Source organism: Canis lupus, chromosome 38 (genome assembly GCF_011100685.1).
Source record: "Canis lupus familiaris isolate Mischka breed German Shepherd chromosome 38, alternate assembly UU_Cfam_GSD_1.0, whole genome shotgun sequence".
NCBI lineage: Eukaryota > Metazoa > Chordata > Mammalia > Carnivora > Canidae > Canis > Canis lupus.
The window spans coordinates 16,098,159-16,112,966 of NC_049259.1; the positions used below are offsets into that span (position 1 = coordinate 16,098,159).

At 50.9% G+C, this 14,808-nt stretch overlaps 1 protein-coding gene and 1 long non-coding RNA gene across 5 annotated transcripts in view; both read left to right on the forward strand.

Annotated features, from left to right (window-relative positions):
• The window catches only part of LOC119868048, a 29,414-nt gene extending 24,916 nt beyond the window's left edge, over window positions 1–4,498 (forward strand). The window contains exon 4 of the long non-coding RNA XR_005385724.1: window positions 4,319–4,498. This is a non-coding gene — a long non-coding RNA (uncharacterized LOC119868048). The remainder of the gene's footprint in view (window positions 1–4,318) is intronic.
• Window positions 4,499–8,218: 3,720 nt separating this feature from the next.
• Window positions 8,219–14,808, forward strand: part of MTARC2 (mitochondrial amidoxime reducing component 2) — a 36,520-nt gene continuing 29,930 nt past the window's right edge. For all 4 annotated transcript variants that reach the window (XM_038586182.1, XM_038586183.1, XM_038586184.1 and 1 more), the window contains exon 1: window positions 8,219–8,490. In XM_038586182.1, the coding sequence (XP_038442110.1) occupies window positions 8,219–8,490 (272 nt within the window). The remainder of the gene's footprint in view (window positions 8,491–14,808) is intronic.

A 14,808-nucleotide genomic window follows, 5' to 3' on the forward strand; every position in this document is an offset into this window, starting at 1 on the left:
GAGACACAGGCAGAGGGAGAAGCAGGCTCCATGCAGGGAGCCCGACGTGGGACTCGATCCCAGGTCTCCGGGATCACGCCCCAGGCTGGAGGTGGTGCTAAACCCGCTGAGCCATAAGGGCTGCCCACCCTGGACAATTTTAGCATCAAAAATATTAATGGTACTTTGAAAGTAATCCATGAGTCAATAATGATACCAGAAATAGAAATGGGGGAGGGGAACCTGCTCTTTACAGAGAACATGCCAGTTATAAATGTGGAAGTGATGTTTTAAAAATCACTGTTTTATAATCATCAACATAATTCTTGTTACAGCATGGATCATGGATGGATGGTACACAATCAAGTGAAAGTTTTCTGTAATACAAAGAAATTCAGTTAAAATGTCCATTTACAAATTCTTTCATAATTATATAGATAATTAACAAACTTAAGCATTTGACCAACTTTAGCATCCCTATAATTGGACAAAATAATCTTAGATGTCTCCTAATGTGTTGCAATGAAAAGTGCAAAATTTCCCCTGTGTGTTCCTCTTACAAAATGTTTCGCCTGAATCTAATCATGGAGAAACAAATCACACCGATGCAGATTATGGAACATTTCATGAAAGAATGACCCGGACACTTCAAAAACATAAATGTCAAAAGAGACAAAAAAGGAAAAGAAAAGGAAAAAATTGTGCAGGTGAAAGAGTCTATTTTAAAGGAGACTATAGACATGGGAACCAAATACAATGTATAATCCTTGATTGATTCTGAATTTTAAAAAATATCTATAAAAGTCCGGTAATATTTGGAGACAGATATGGGCTGTATATTAGATAATATTATATTAATGTCAAATTTCTTAAATGTGATGATGGTTTTTTGATCATGTAGGAGCATGTCCTAATTCTTATGAGATACTAGAATACTTAAAAGTGAGTGTCATGATGTCTGCAACCCATTTTCAAATGCTTCAGGAAATATATATACATACATGAAGGGAAAGAGAGATAAAGAGAAACAAATGTGGCAAAAGTTAAACATTTATAATTTAGATGAAGGATGTATAGGTAGGTGTTGTATCCTATTTCTAACTTTTCTGTAGGTTATTTTTTTAGTTCTCTCTACTCCCAACATGGGGCTCAAATCACAACCCCAAGATCAAGAGCCCCACATTCCACGGACTGAGCCAGCCAGGTGCCCCTTCTCTGTGGGTTTGAAATATTTATAAATTGTAAATCACTGATCATCAGGGCAAATATAACTATGGGGTCCTATAGAAACAGAACAGGGAAGAGAGAGACATGTCCTTTGGGGTGCATGGCGGCTTGGTAAGGAGCAATTCAGGGCATTGTGAAGAAGGAAGGCAGGGTTGCATGGAGTAGTGAGTGAGGGGGTGAGGAAGTGTTCATAGACAGTCTGTAGACAAGCAATTCGAAAGTGTGATTGTAAAGGGGAAGAGAAGGGACGGGTCAAGGAATGTTTGTAAAAGATGGACAACCCTTCACTGTGGTTAAATGTATTTTAGTCAGTGGGAGAAAGAGTTTGAAGGTTCAGGAGAGAAAGGAGGGGATGTGCTAAGTCAGTAGATCCCAAGGCAGGAATGGGATCCTGAGGACAAAAGGCTGGTAAGTCTCAGGCAGAGAGTAGGACATTCTACTCACAGAGCAGGAGGAAAGAGAAAAGCTTGCACCAAAGGAGTTCATGAAAATGTGTGCACTTAGGAGCAGGGGAGTGAGGAAGCCTTTCCTGGTGCCTTCTATTGCTTCAAATCTGGAGGCCAGGTCATCTTCGCACGGAGAGACAGGGAGGTGGATGGAGGAAGATTCGAGCAGAGTGGAATGTAGAAAGCCGGAGAAATGACTGCTAAGAAACATGGGGCTGCTGGGGATTGTTCCGTGAGTCTCCTTTCCTGTGTGCACATCCCACTTATAATTTCTTCGAGTTGGGATCCCTGGGTGGCGCAGCGGTTTGGCGCCTGCCTTTGGCCCAGGGCACGATCCTGGAGACCCGGGATCGAATCCCACATCGGGCTCCCGGTGCATGGAGCCTGCTTCTCCCTCTGCCTATGTCTCTGCCTCTCTCTCTCTCTGTGACTATTATAAAATAAAAAATAAATAAATAAAAATTAAAAAAAATATAATTTCTTCGAGTTCTAATTTGGCTACACACAAATAAATTCAAAATGGATTAAAGACCTAAATGTCAGACCCAAATCAAAGTCATGGAGAAGAACACAGGCAGTAAACTTCCTTGACACTGGCCATAGCAACTTCTTTCTAGGCATGTCTCCTAAGGCAAAGGAAATAAAAGCAAAAATAAACTCTTGGGACTACATCAAAATAAAAAGCTTCTGCACAGTAAGGACACAATCAACAAAACTAGAAGGCAACCTACAGAATGGGAAAGGTATTTTCAAATGACATGTCTGATAATGGGTTAGTATCCAAAATCAACACCCAAAACCCAAATAATCCAACTAAAAATGGGCAGAAGACACAGACATATTTCCAAAGAAGACACACAGATGGCCAAGTGACACATGGAAGGTCACTCACCATCAGGAAAATACAAATCGGGACGCCTGGGTGGCTCAGTGGTTGAGCACCTGGCTTTGGCCCAGGGCGTGATCCTGGAGTCCCGGGATCGAGTCCCACATCGGGCTCTCCGTATGGAGCCTGCTTCTCCCTCTGCCTGTGTCTCTGCCTCTCTCTCTGTGTCTCTCATGAATAAATAAAAAACACCTTTTTTTTTTTTTTTAAAGGAAAATACAAATCAAAACTACCATGGGATATCACCTCACACCTGTCAGAATGGCTAAAATCAACAACACTAGAAATAACAGGGATTGGCAAGGATGTGGATGGAGAAAGGGGAACCCTCTTGCACTGTTGGTGGGAATGCAAACTGGTGCAGCCACTCTGGAAAACGGTATGAAGGTTCCTCAAAAAGTTAAAAATAGAGCTACCCCAAGATCCATCAATTGCACTGCTAAGTATTTACCCAAAGAATATAAAAATACCAATTCAAACATGCACCCTGATGTATGTATGTATGTATGTATGTATTTATTTATTTATGTATATTTTTTTATTTTTAATTTTTTTGCACCCTGATGTTTATAGCAGCATTATCTACAATCAACCAGTCATAGAAACAGCCTAAGGGTCCTTCAACTGACAGATAAAGATGTGGTGTCTATACACAATGGAATATTACTCAGCCATAAAGTGAATGAAATCTTTCCATTTGCAATGCCATGGATGGAGCTAGACTATATTACGCTAAGCAAAGTAAGTCAGTCAGAAAAAGGCAAATATCCTACGATTTCACTCATATGAGGAATTTAAAAACAAAACAAATGAACAAAGAGAAAAGAGAGAGAGGGGCAAACCCAGAAACAGACTCTTAACTACAGAGAAAAAACTGCAAGTCACCCAAAGAGGTTGTGCAGGAATGGGTGAAATAGGTGATGGGGGTTAAGGAGTGCCCTTGCCGTGATGTGCACTGCGTGACCTATGGAAGTGTTGAATCACTAGATTATACACCTGAAACCAATACTACACCGTATTTTTTTAAAAGATTTTATTTATTTATTCGTGAGAGACACAGAGAGAGAGGCAGAGACATAGGCCGAGAGAGAAGCAGGCTGTCTGTGGGGAACCCAATGTGGGACTGGATCCCAGGACCCTGGGATCATGACCTGAGCCAAAGGCAGACACTCAACCACTGAGCCACCCAGGTGCCCATATTACACTGTACCGTTAAGTAACTGGAATTTAAACAAAAACTTTATTTTTTATTTATTTATTTATTTTTTAATATGATAGGCACACAGTGAGAGAGAGAGAGAGAGAGGCAGAGACACAGGCAGAGGGAGAAGCAGGCTCCATGCACCGGGAGCCCGACGTGGGATTCGATCCCAGGTCTCCAGGATCGCGCCCTGGGCCAAAGGCAGGCGCCAAACCGCTGCGCCACCCAGGGATCCCTAAACAAAAACTTTAAAAAAAGAAAATCTAATTGGGCCACTTTGTACTATCCAATATGGATTTTTCCTATTAAATAAGATTTTGGATTGAGTTGCTTCATAGATGTTCAGTTCCCTTGTTGTTACTTCTGGTTTCACACCAGGGTAGTGAAGATGGATTTGTACAACCCAGGAATATAACAGCACAGTTTTACAGGAATAACCCCGAGGGGCTTTGCTCAGAAAGGGCTCTCGGTGTGGCACCAGCAGGAGAAGAGATGGCTAGCACTGTCAGTGCCAGATTCTCCTCCGCTTGCTGGGGACAGATAGACTAGATTTCGTATCCCTTCTCCTCTCTTATGCAGCCACAGAACGTCTCACATGACCAGCATCCAGCGTCTCTTGACCTCTCCCCACATGTGGCTCTGTGGTTGGCTTCTGGCTAACGGCAGTAAGTAGGTGGGCCGGGCACCACTTCCAGGACCACTCAGTATAAATCTCCCACGCAAGAGGTCTCTCTCCCTCTGTCCCTCCTCCTCCTTGTGCTCTCTCTCTCTCTCAGATAAATACAATCTTTTTTTTTTTTTAAAGATTTTATTTATTTATTCATGAAAGAGAGAGAGGCAGAGACACAGGCAGAGGGAGAAGCAGGCTCCATGCAGGGAGCCCGACGTGGGACTCGATCCCGGGACTCCAGGGCCAAAGGTAGGTGCTAAACCATTGAGCCACCCAGGGATCCCATATAAATAAAATCTTAAAAAAAACCCAACCAACCCACAAAGGTCAAGTTACCTGTCCAGGTAACCATTCCTTCTTTGATGTCTCACAAATAACCCACACTCATGGTCTACAACATCATCCTTCTTCCCAGATCAGCTTCTTCCCTTGAATTTTTTGATCTCAGAGAATGACTAGCCCCACCTGTACCCGGACAGCCAGGCCAGAGAGTTGGGAGTCACGGGGGACTCCTTCTCTCCCCCGACCTCACTGTTCTGTCTGTCACCACCTCTTGAGAAGGGTCTCCCCGCTATCTCTCCTGTCCACGTCCCCGTCTCCCCCCCACTGTGATTTCCCCTGATTCGGGATCGCTTAGGCCCAAACGCCAGCATTTGCTTCTCATCCACCCACTTCTGCGGTTGCCCCTTCCCAGAGTGGTCAGTGTCGCCTTCTAGCACCCAAGTCGGACCATGCCCCATGCTGTTCAGAATTCCGATGTGTCTCCACATTAAGATGAGACAAGGAGCATCTCGATTTGGCCCCCGCCCAGCCGTCCTGCCTCGACTCCTGCCACCTGCTGCATCCACAGGGACAAGCTCATAGAGCTCAACAGCTGGTGGTCACACCTTCCTCATGCTCCTTCCGTTTCTCCGTGCATTGCACACGCCTCTCCTTTGGCCCAGCATTCCCTTGTCTGCCCCTCTCCCAACCCTCCATGTGTTCCAGTCTCAGCCCAAAGCTCCCTCCCCTGAAGATACCACTGTCCTGAGTTACAGCTGCTCTTTTGTCTCTACTTCAGTGCCTCTTGTCCAGGCCTGCGCTGTCATTCTCCTGGTAGGGGATCCCTAAGCTCCTGGGTGCTGGGCAGCTTCTTTGAAATTTTGCATACCTGGTGGCCAGTCTAGGGCAAAGCCCGGCGGATGACCAATAAATGTGTGAAAGAACAATGTTAATAAGGAACATTTTTCCCTGTCTGGGAGCTCCCGTCAAGCAAGGAGGATGGACTTACAGACAAATCCACCTTACAGTAGACTCCTGCTGGACGGAGGGCTCTGACCCTCTTGGAGAGTCTGGAGAGGAGGAGGAATCAGGTGCCTTCCGCATTCGCAGCACCGCGCTGGAAAAATAAATCTGAGGCTTGGCCACTGAGCATGATGAGAACGTGTGGTTACTGAAGAGGCTGATTCCACTGGGCTGGGATATCATTCTTTTTTTTTTTTTTTTTAAGATTTTATTTATTTATTCATGACAGACACAGACATGGGCAGAGGGAGAAGCAGGCTCCCTGCGGGGAGCCCCATGCAGGGCTGGATCCCAGGACCCCGGGATCACGACCTGAGCCAGAGGCAGATGCTCAGCCACTGAGGCACCCTTCTCAAACGTTCCCAGAACAGCGTCACAATTTAAGGAACGGTGTTTTGAAAAATAAACAACCTGAAACCTGAACTTGTCTAAGAAAAGCCCCTGTTCACCCAACAGCCTGCGTGATGGCAGCCGGGAAAGGTGAGCACAGCCCTGAGAACAAATTGTATCCGGTAAGCGGGCGGCTGGAGGGGCAAGAAAGAGCCGGGCTCGGTCCCATCTGTGCAGAGGTGACCGGCCCGTTAAAGGGACGATGTGTGCAGGTGGGGAGCTCAGGGGAGCACCGACCACAGATTGGTCCCTAGAAACGCGGTCGGGCCCCTATGCCCGCTGGCTGGCGACTACACAAGCCTGGATTGGGATCCCTGGGTGGCTCAGCGGTTTGGCGCCTGCCTTTGGCCTAGGGCGCGATCCTGGGGTCCTGGGATCGAGTCCCGTGTCGGGCTCCCGGCGTGGAGCCTGCTTCTCCCTCCTCCTGTGTCTCTGCTTCTGTCTCCATCATGAATAAATAAATTAAAAAAAAAAAATTAGAAGCCAGGATGGCAGCCTCCCGCGGAGAGGTGGGGACAGGCCCCGGCTCTCGGCTCTCAGTCCGGGAAAGGCGTTTCTGCAGGAGATACGCGCCTCAGAGCACAGAGGAGGGACCCCTAACGCCGCAGCCCCCCGCCCCCCGCCCCAGGGCGAGCTCTGGAAGGTGGGGGCCCAGCCTCAGCCGAGGCCCGGAGGGTGTTTATGGCAGGTGGGGTGCGGGGCACTGGGGGGCACTGCGGAGGGGCTGAGGTCGTCCCCCCAGGGGCCGGAAGTCACGCCGCCCTCGGGGCTTGTCTTTTTTTTTTTTTTAAGATTTTATTCATGAGAGACACAGACACAGGCCGAGGGAGAAGCAGGCTCCCTGCAGGGAGCCCGACGCGGGACCCGATCCCAGGTCTCCAGGGTCACGCCCTGGGCCACAGCTAGGCGCTCAGCCGCTGGGCCACCTGGGCACCCGGGCTGCCCTCGGGGCTTGTCTCTCCGCAGACGCTTCCACCCGGGGCGCGAGAACGCTGCGTCCGTCCAGCAAGCAGCTCCCGCCTTGTAAAGCCTCCGGGTCCGCCGCCCGCCGGTCGCTTCCCGGGCTGGGTCCCGAGCGCCCCATCCGGGCCCCGAGGCGGGGCGGCCTCCGCACCGGTTCTCGCGCGGGAGCAGGCGGCGGAGGGGCCGCGTTAGAAACGGGGTTAGGGCAGCCCCGGTGGCTCAGCGGTTAGCGCCGCCTGCAGCCCAGGGCGTGATCCTGGAGCTCCGGGATCGAGTCCCACGTCGGGCTCCCTGCGTGGAGCCTGCTTCTCCCTCTGCCTGTCTCTGCCTCTCATTCTCTCTCTGTGTTTCTATGAATAAATAAAAATCTTTAAAAAAAAGAAAGAAAAAAGAAACGGGGTTAAGGGGGGGCCGGGGGAGGAGTAGGGGTAGGGGGGCGGGGCGGGGGGGGGAGGGAGTGGGGGGCGGAAGGGAGAGCGAGTGGGAGGGCAGGGGACGGGGGGGGTGGGAGGGAGCGGAGGGGCGGGAGGAGTGGGGCGGGGACGGGGGGAGGGAGGAGACCGGGGGAGGGAGTGGGGGCGGGGCGGAGGGGAGAGCGAGTGGGAGGGCCGGGGACGGGGGGGGGAGGGAGCGGAGGGGCGGGGACGGGGGGAGGGAGTGGGAGGCTTGGGGGCGGGGCCGGAGGGAAGGGCCGGCGGGGGGAGGGGGCGGGGGCGGGGGGGGGCGGGGGGAGGGGTGGGGGATGGGGCTGGAGCCCGCGTGGGGCGCGGCCGGGGACGGGACTGGCAGGGGGAGTGGCGGAGGCGGGGGTAGGGAGTAGGGGGCCTGGGGGCGGAGCCGGGCGGAGCCTGCGGGGGCGTGGCGTGGGCGTGGCCCGATGGGGGCGTGGCCGGGGCCGGGGGCGTGGCCGGGGCCGGGGCCGGGGCCGGGGCCTGTCCTGCGCGGGGGGCGGGCGCAGCGAGGGGCCGGCGACCAACCCCGGGAGAGCGGGCGGGGAGGGGGGCGGCGGGCGCGGGCCTTTCCCGCTCACGTCCGGTGACGGCGCGGGCCGCAGGGAGCGCAGGGCCAGCCCCGAGCCGCCGCGCCCCCGCCCGCCCTCCGCGCGCCCCCCGCGCCCCCGCGCCCCCGCGCCCCGGCCGGAGCTGCAGGCGTCGCGCGCCGCGCGCTGGGCCATGGGCGCCGCCGGCTCGTGGGCCCCGCGCCGCCTGGGCCTCCCCGCGCCCTCCCGGCCCGCCTGGCTGGCGGGGGCGGCGCTCGGCCTGGCCGCCGCGGCGCTGGGGACGGTGGCCTGGCGGCGCGCGCGGTCCCGGCGGCGCGGGCGGCTGCGGCAGGTGGGCACCGTGGCGCAGCTCTGGATCTACCCGGTCAAGTCGTGCAAGGGCGTGCGGGTGAGCGCGGCGGAGTGCACGGCCCTGGGGCTGCGCTGCGGGCACCTGCGGGACAGGTAGGCCGGGCTGCGCGGGACCCGCGGGGCGGGGGTGGGGGCCGCAGCTCGCGGGAAGGGGTCTCGAGGTCGGCCGCTTGCGTCTCCTGGGCTGCTGGTTGGACGCTTGGTCTTGGAGCCTTCAGCGGGGAAGGTCAGCTCGGGTCTGGTTCAGATTTGGAAAGGTAGGTGGGGGCCGACCCCTGCCCCTGTCTAGAGAGGTTCCACCTGCGCAGAGGGGCAGGGGCGACCTGGTTATTTCCAAGGTTGCCCCTCCGAGTCTCCTGCTCCTTCTAAACTTTCTGATTGTCTCTTAGGCCACAGCACAATAGTAGGACATAAAAATGCCGTGAGCTCTCGTGGGCGGACAGGAGCAACGCTGAACCGGGTCTCGTTCAAGGACACTGGCTTCGGTCTTGCTGGGGCTTGTTCCTCCCACGTCCCCAGCCCCGGAGCAGGTGCCTCAGGTCCTGACCCAGGAGGTGGGGAGACTTGATCCACTTTCATAAGTAACGAGCAGAGTGAAGTTTTGTGTTGGGAAGACAGGGTGTCTGGGGCACTGCAGATGTAATATTTGCCATTAAGGAAATAGTGTGTCCCCTCTCCCCAGAGGCAGAGAGGTTCTTAGTGAAGGACTCTGGCTAAAGTCTCTACCCACATAAGGCCTGGTGTATGCAAATTCCACCCCCCCCTCCCCAAGAGAAGAGGTGTCCTGTCATTTAACTCATCCCAAAGGTGAGGCTGGAGACACTCACGGACACAGAATTGTGCAGCCAGATATCGGGGAGGTTCACTTGATGGTGAAGGCTGCTAAACTCTAGAAAGAGCAACAGATTCCCCTTCTTTGGTTCATTAGGGATAAGATGCCTTCCCCTCTGGCTGGGGTGGTTTTGTTCCTTTACATAGAGGGAGGGGAGGGTTGTTTGCACGTTGGTCACTTAAGGAATCTTCTAGCAGAGGCTGCCTGCTGCCCAGATTTCATTCCAGGACACACGTATTCACTCTTCACTGCGGTCTTCTTTAAAAAATGTGGACTCAAAAAAAAAAAAAAAAAGTGGACTCACAGCTTTGAAAAAACTTCAATTTGTTTTAGAGAAATGCTGTGTATGCAGATCATGTAACTCTCGAGGATTTTCCATCCTCCTTCACCCCTGATTTCTAATCCCGGAGAGATTTTTGTGTTCTGTTTTTATTTTTAGTAATCTCTACCCCCAGCGTGGGGCTAGTACTTAGAACCCTGACACATCCGGAGTCACATGCTGTACCAGTGGAGCCAGCCAGGCACCCATAATCCCGGAGAGGTTTTTATTTTCACTCACTCATTCATTTATTTATTTAAATCTGTATTTTATTCAGATTTCCTTGGTTTTCACTTAATGTCTTTCTTTTCCTATCTTCAGATCTCAGCCAGGATACATTTATAATTATATTTAGATGTCGGGACTCCTGGGCTTCTCTAGACTGTAGTAGTTTCTCAGGTTCTTATTGTTTTTTGAGAGCTTGAGAGTTTTGAGGAATCCCGAGTGGACATTTTGTAGAGAGTCCTTCAGTTTGGGTTTATCTGATGTTTTTCTTGTGGTTGACAGGGATTATGGATTTTTGGGAGGAAGAGCAGAAAGTTCCATTCTCCTTGTGTCACATCAAGGGTGCACAACTTATCAACAGAACTTAAAAAAATTATTTAAATTCCAGTTAACGTACAGTGCAGTTAAATTTCAGGTGTACAGTGTAGTGATTCAACACCTCTATACAACATCCAGTGCTCATGACAAGTGGGCTCCTTCATCCCCATCCAACCAACCGTCCACTTCCCCTCTGGTACCTGTCACTGAGTCTGTTTCTTGGTTTGTCTGTCTGTGTCTTTTTCCCTTTGCTCATTTGTTCTGTTTCTTAAATCCCACCTATGAGTGAAACCCTACAGAATTTGTCTCTGTCATATTTCAGGAGAGGAGTGAGTCACCTGAGGAACCGTAACATTTAAAGAGCCACTGGAAAGATTTTTAAAACTTAAAAAAAACCAAAAAAAACCAAAAACCCTACTTTAATTTTGGGGATGTCTGGGTGGCTCAGTAGTTGAGCATCTGCCTTCGGCCCAGGGCGTGATCCTGGAGTCCCGGGATCAAGTCACACATTGGGCTCCTGGCAGGGAACCTACTTCTCCCTCTGCCTGTGTCTCTGCTTCTCTCTCTCTCTCTCTGTGTCTCTCATGAATAAATAAATAAATAATCTTAAAAAAAAATAAAACTTTAATTTTTCCTGAGAGTCCCATCCCAGACCTATGGAATCAGAATCACCAAGAGCTGGGGCGCTTGGGTGGCTTAGTCAGTTGAGTGTCTGCCTTCAGCTCAGGTCTTGATCTCAGAGTCCTGAGATCGAGCCCCTGAAGTGGCTCCCTACTCAGCGGGTGCCTGCTTTTCCCTCTCCCCCTGCCTGCTGCTCCTCCTGCTTGTGCTCTCATTCTTTCTCTCTCTGTCAAATAAGTAGATAAAATCTTAAAAAAAAAAAAAGTCATCAAGTGTGAAGACAATGCATGTAGTGTTAAAATCTCCCCAGGTGAACCTGATGCTATAATTAAAAGACTATATCTGGGGTCATTTAAGACAGAGAAGAGCATGTTCAGAGCTTATTCAAGTATGAAGGATTAGAAAAGCCTTCTTACTGCTGGGAAAACTTTAGGCACAGTGGACCTGGACACCCTCCAGAAACTGGAAGAAGCAAAGACTCATGGTGCACAGTTAGAGAAAGTGGCCTTGTGCTACTTCTCCACTTGAAGCACTGAAGTTGTTTCTCAGACAGATTTCCAGCTCTTATCTGTCTCTCTTCTGATCATCTGAATGACTGTTTCCCCACTTCTCGTCACGACTTTGCTGTGATGATTGCTCTTGAGGAACAAAAGGATTTGTCTTTGGCTTTTCTGCTCCTGTGGGTATCTTACAATAAATGGAACTGTATCAGTGTCCCCTTTCCCCTTGTTTTGAAAAATAACTGCTTGGGATGGGGAAGGTGAGGTGTGCACCTCCTGGGAGGGGGTGGGACAAGGCCTGGTTCAAATCCATGGATTTGGTGCATCATGTGCCTGGGACATCGAGCTGAATCCTGTCCCATAGACGATCTTACACAAGCCTCGGCACAGTCATGAGGCCTCGATACGATCTCCACTCTGCAAGTAAAAAACAACAGTATCAGAAAGGATGAGTGTCTAACCCAGGGCAGTTGTGTGCTAGAGGGATGTGAACTCAGTCTCTGGGGGCACAGCAATCATGCACACTTTTTTCAATGTGATTTAAAAGAGCGAGGATTGCACAGAGGATCAAGAGACCCGCACACAATCATCTAAACTTTCCCAGCCTCATTTTTTTTATTTACAAAAGAAAGGGGTTGGACTTCATGATCTCAAAGACCCTAATTAATCTAGGTTCTGTTTATATTTTTATTTTTTAAAATATTTTATTTATTTATTCATGAGAAAGAGGGAGACACAGAGACACAGGCAGAGGGAGAAGCAGGCTCCATGCAGGGAGCGCGACGTGGGACTTGATTTGGGATCTTCAGGATCATGCCCTGAGCTGAAGGTGGCGCTAAACCGCTGAGCCACCCGGGCTGCCCTAGGTTCTGTTTTTTAATTTTTTTATTTTATTTTTTTTTATTTATGATAGTCACAGAGAGAGAGAGAGAGAGAGAGAGAGAGAGAGAGGCAGAGACACAGGCAGAGGGAGAAGCAGACTCCACGCACCGGGAGCCCGACGTGGGATTCGATCCAGGGTCTCCAGGATCGCGCCCCGGGCCAAAGGCAGGCGCTAAACCGCTGCGCCACCCAGGGATCCCTAGGTTCTGTTTTTTAAAGGGTAATTGAAACTCGGAAGCAAGCTAGAAAGAACTTTGCTAAATGACTGCTATTCTCTCAACTTAAGACTTTAATAATAATGAAACTGCAAACAGTCTAGAAGGCAGGAAGAGGCCTCTTGGATTTAATTCCATTTTTTAAAAATATTTTATTTATTTATTCATGAGAGACAGGCAGAGACATAGGCAGAGGGAGAAGCAGGGTCCATGCTGGGAGCCCAATGTGGGTCTCGGTCTCGATCCTGGGACTCTGGGATCATGTCTGGGCTGAAGGCAGATGCTCAACCACTGAGCCACCCAGGTGTCCCTAATTCCATTTTGAACCTACATCTTTGGAACCATTCTAGGAAGCTGGGCTCTTCCTCCATTAGGGCTTTTGTCTTCAGATTTCTAAAACTATTTGGTCCAAAGCTCGTTCGTTCGTTCGTCTTTTCTTTTCTTTTCTTTTCTTTTCTTTTCTTTTCTTTTCTTTTCTTTTCTTTTCTTTTCTTTCTTTCTTTTTTTCTTTTTTTTCTATTTATTTATTCATGAGAGACAGAGAGAAGGAGGCAGAGACATAGGCAGAGGGAGAAGCAACCTCCCTGTGGGGAGCCTGATGCGGGATTTGATCCCAGGACCCTGGGATCATAACCCGAGCCTGCTGAGCCACCCAGAGGTCCCTTGTTCAAAGCTCTTAACACATTTGTGAATGTTTGGCGTGGGCACCCTGGACTTTGAGCTGGTTCAAAGTCCACCTCGCAGAGCAGAGCTCTGGCATGGCCTGATTGGCACAGAAGGTGGGAGGGTTGGTTGCCCTCTTTGACCTTGTAAATCCCGCTCTCCTTGGTGGGTACATATGACTCAGTCGGTCCTAAATCTTCGCTGGCCCTTCTGAAGCCAGCCTTTGATGTTTTCTGCACAGACTGTGATCTCCTGGAGAAATGCGCTCTCTATGCTTATCATCCTGGGTGTCTTTACCTCTTGCCTGCCCCCTCTGCCCCCCTTTTCAGGCACTTCTGCTTCCCAGTTCACTTTCTAAGTTTAGCCATGAGGTGTTCCAGCTGTCCTGGGCTCTGCTCCCCCCACCTCTGTGATCACTCACTGTTGTTCTTCTGGAGAATCTGAGCTCTGGGCTCCACACTGATCCTCACACTGCACACTCCTGTTTTAGGTGGAAAAGAAGGTGTTAGTTTGGGGACAGCTCGGTCATGAAAAATCCACCCGTCAGACTTACTCCTTAATTTCAGATCTGTCAGAACAGAGATACTTATTCACTGGGCATCATTTGAGTGCAAGCGGTGACAAATGTCATTACCCCAATAGACAGGGTAATGAGGGTGGTCGGGGTATGTTACAGGCAGCAACTTTTTATTCTTTTTTTTTTTTTAAGATTTTATTCATTTATTCATGAGAGAGAGAGAGAGAGAGAGGGGCAGAGACACAGGCAGAGGGAGAAGCAGGCTCCATGCAGGGAGCCCAATGTGGGACTCGATCCCGGGACTCCAGGATCACACCGTGGGCTGACGGCAGGCGCTAAACCACTGAGCCACCCAGGGATCCCTATTTTTTGTCTTTTATTGGAGTCTCTGTCCTATCCTGGCATTTGATTTTCTGCAAGCCACCACCTGACTTTCCCTTTGCAGCAGGTAGCACAAAATGTCCAGCCCCCACTTCTCCCGGTTAACGCCCAGGGGAGGTTGGAGCAGGTTGGAGGTTACAGCAGGTTGGAGCTCAGGGTGGGGCTGGTGAGCCCGAGTGAGGGCTGAGGTGGAGGTGGGTAGAAGCCCAGGAGACTTAGCCCAGGGAGGGCCTGGCCTCACTGTCAGAAATGAAGTGCAGACTCCTGCTGGGACAAGTGTCTGGCTGTGTGTAGATCTCGGAAGGAGTCCTGTTTGGTGCCAAGGCACGCTGGAAGTTTAAGGTAAAGGCTTTGGTAGGATTAAACAGCAGGGTCATCCAGAGCTCTGCACCCCAGGATGAGGCTGGAGATAGGAGCAGGGCCCAGCCTCGAGGGAATGGAACTGCAGCAAAGTAGCAGGGATCCCCTTGGTCACAGAGCCCCGTAGCTGAGCTGCCACACAACCCTGGGAGCCAAAGACATCTGAAAGGAATAAGGTGGCTTCTCAGGAGGCTGGGGGCCTGCTGCTGCCCAGCATCCCAGCTCTTGGATGGGAAGAGCCAAGACAACTCCTCAGATGCCTTTGCACTGTCATACCCCCACTGCCATACCCTGACGCCAGGTGGCAGGCACAGGTGGCAGCCAGCGTGCTGCTGGGCTGCAGGGAAGGGACACCTCCTGGGGTCAGGTGAGGGCCGAGATGGACCTGCCTGCACTCTGAAATCAGGTTTCCTCATCAGGGCATTGCAGGCATTCCCATTTGGTTCCAGTCATATTTGGAAATGTCTTCCTTAGAGGAGCCGCCCCTCATTCTGGAAGAGGCTGTCCTTTTTATCCTGCTCACATTTGGAAAGCCCGAGCTTTCAGCTGCTGCTCATAACTCAGGGCCTGTGGACATC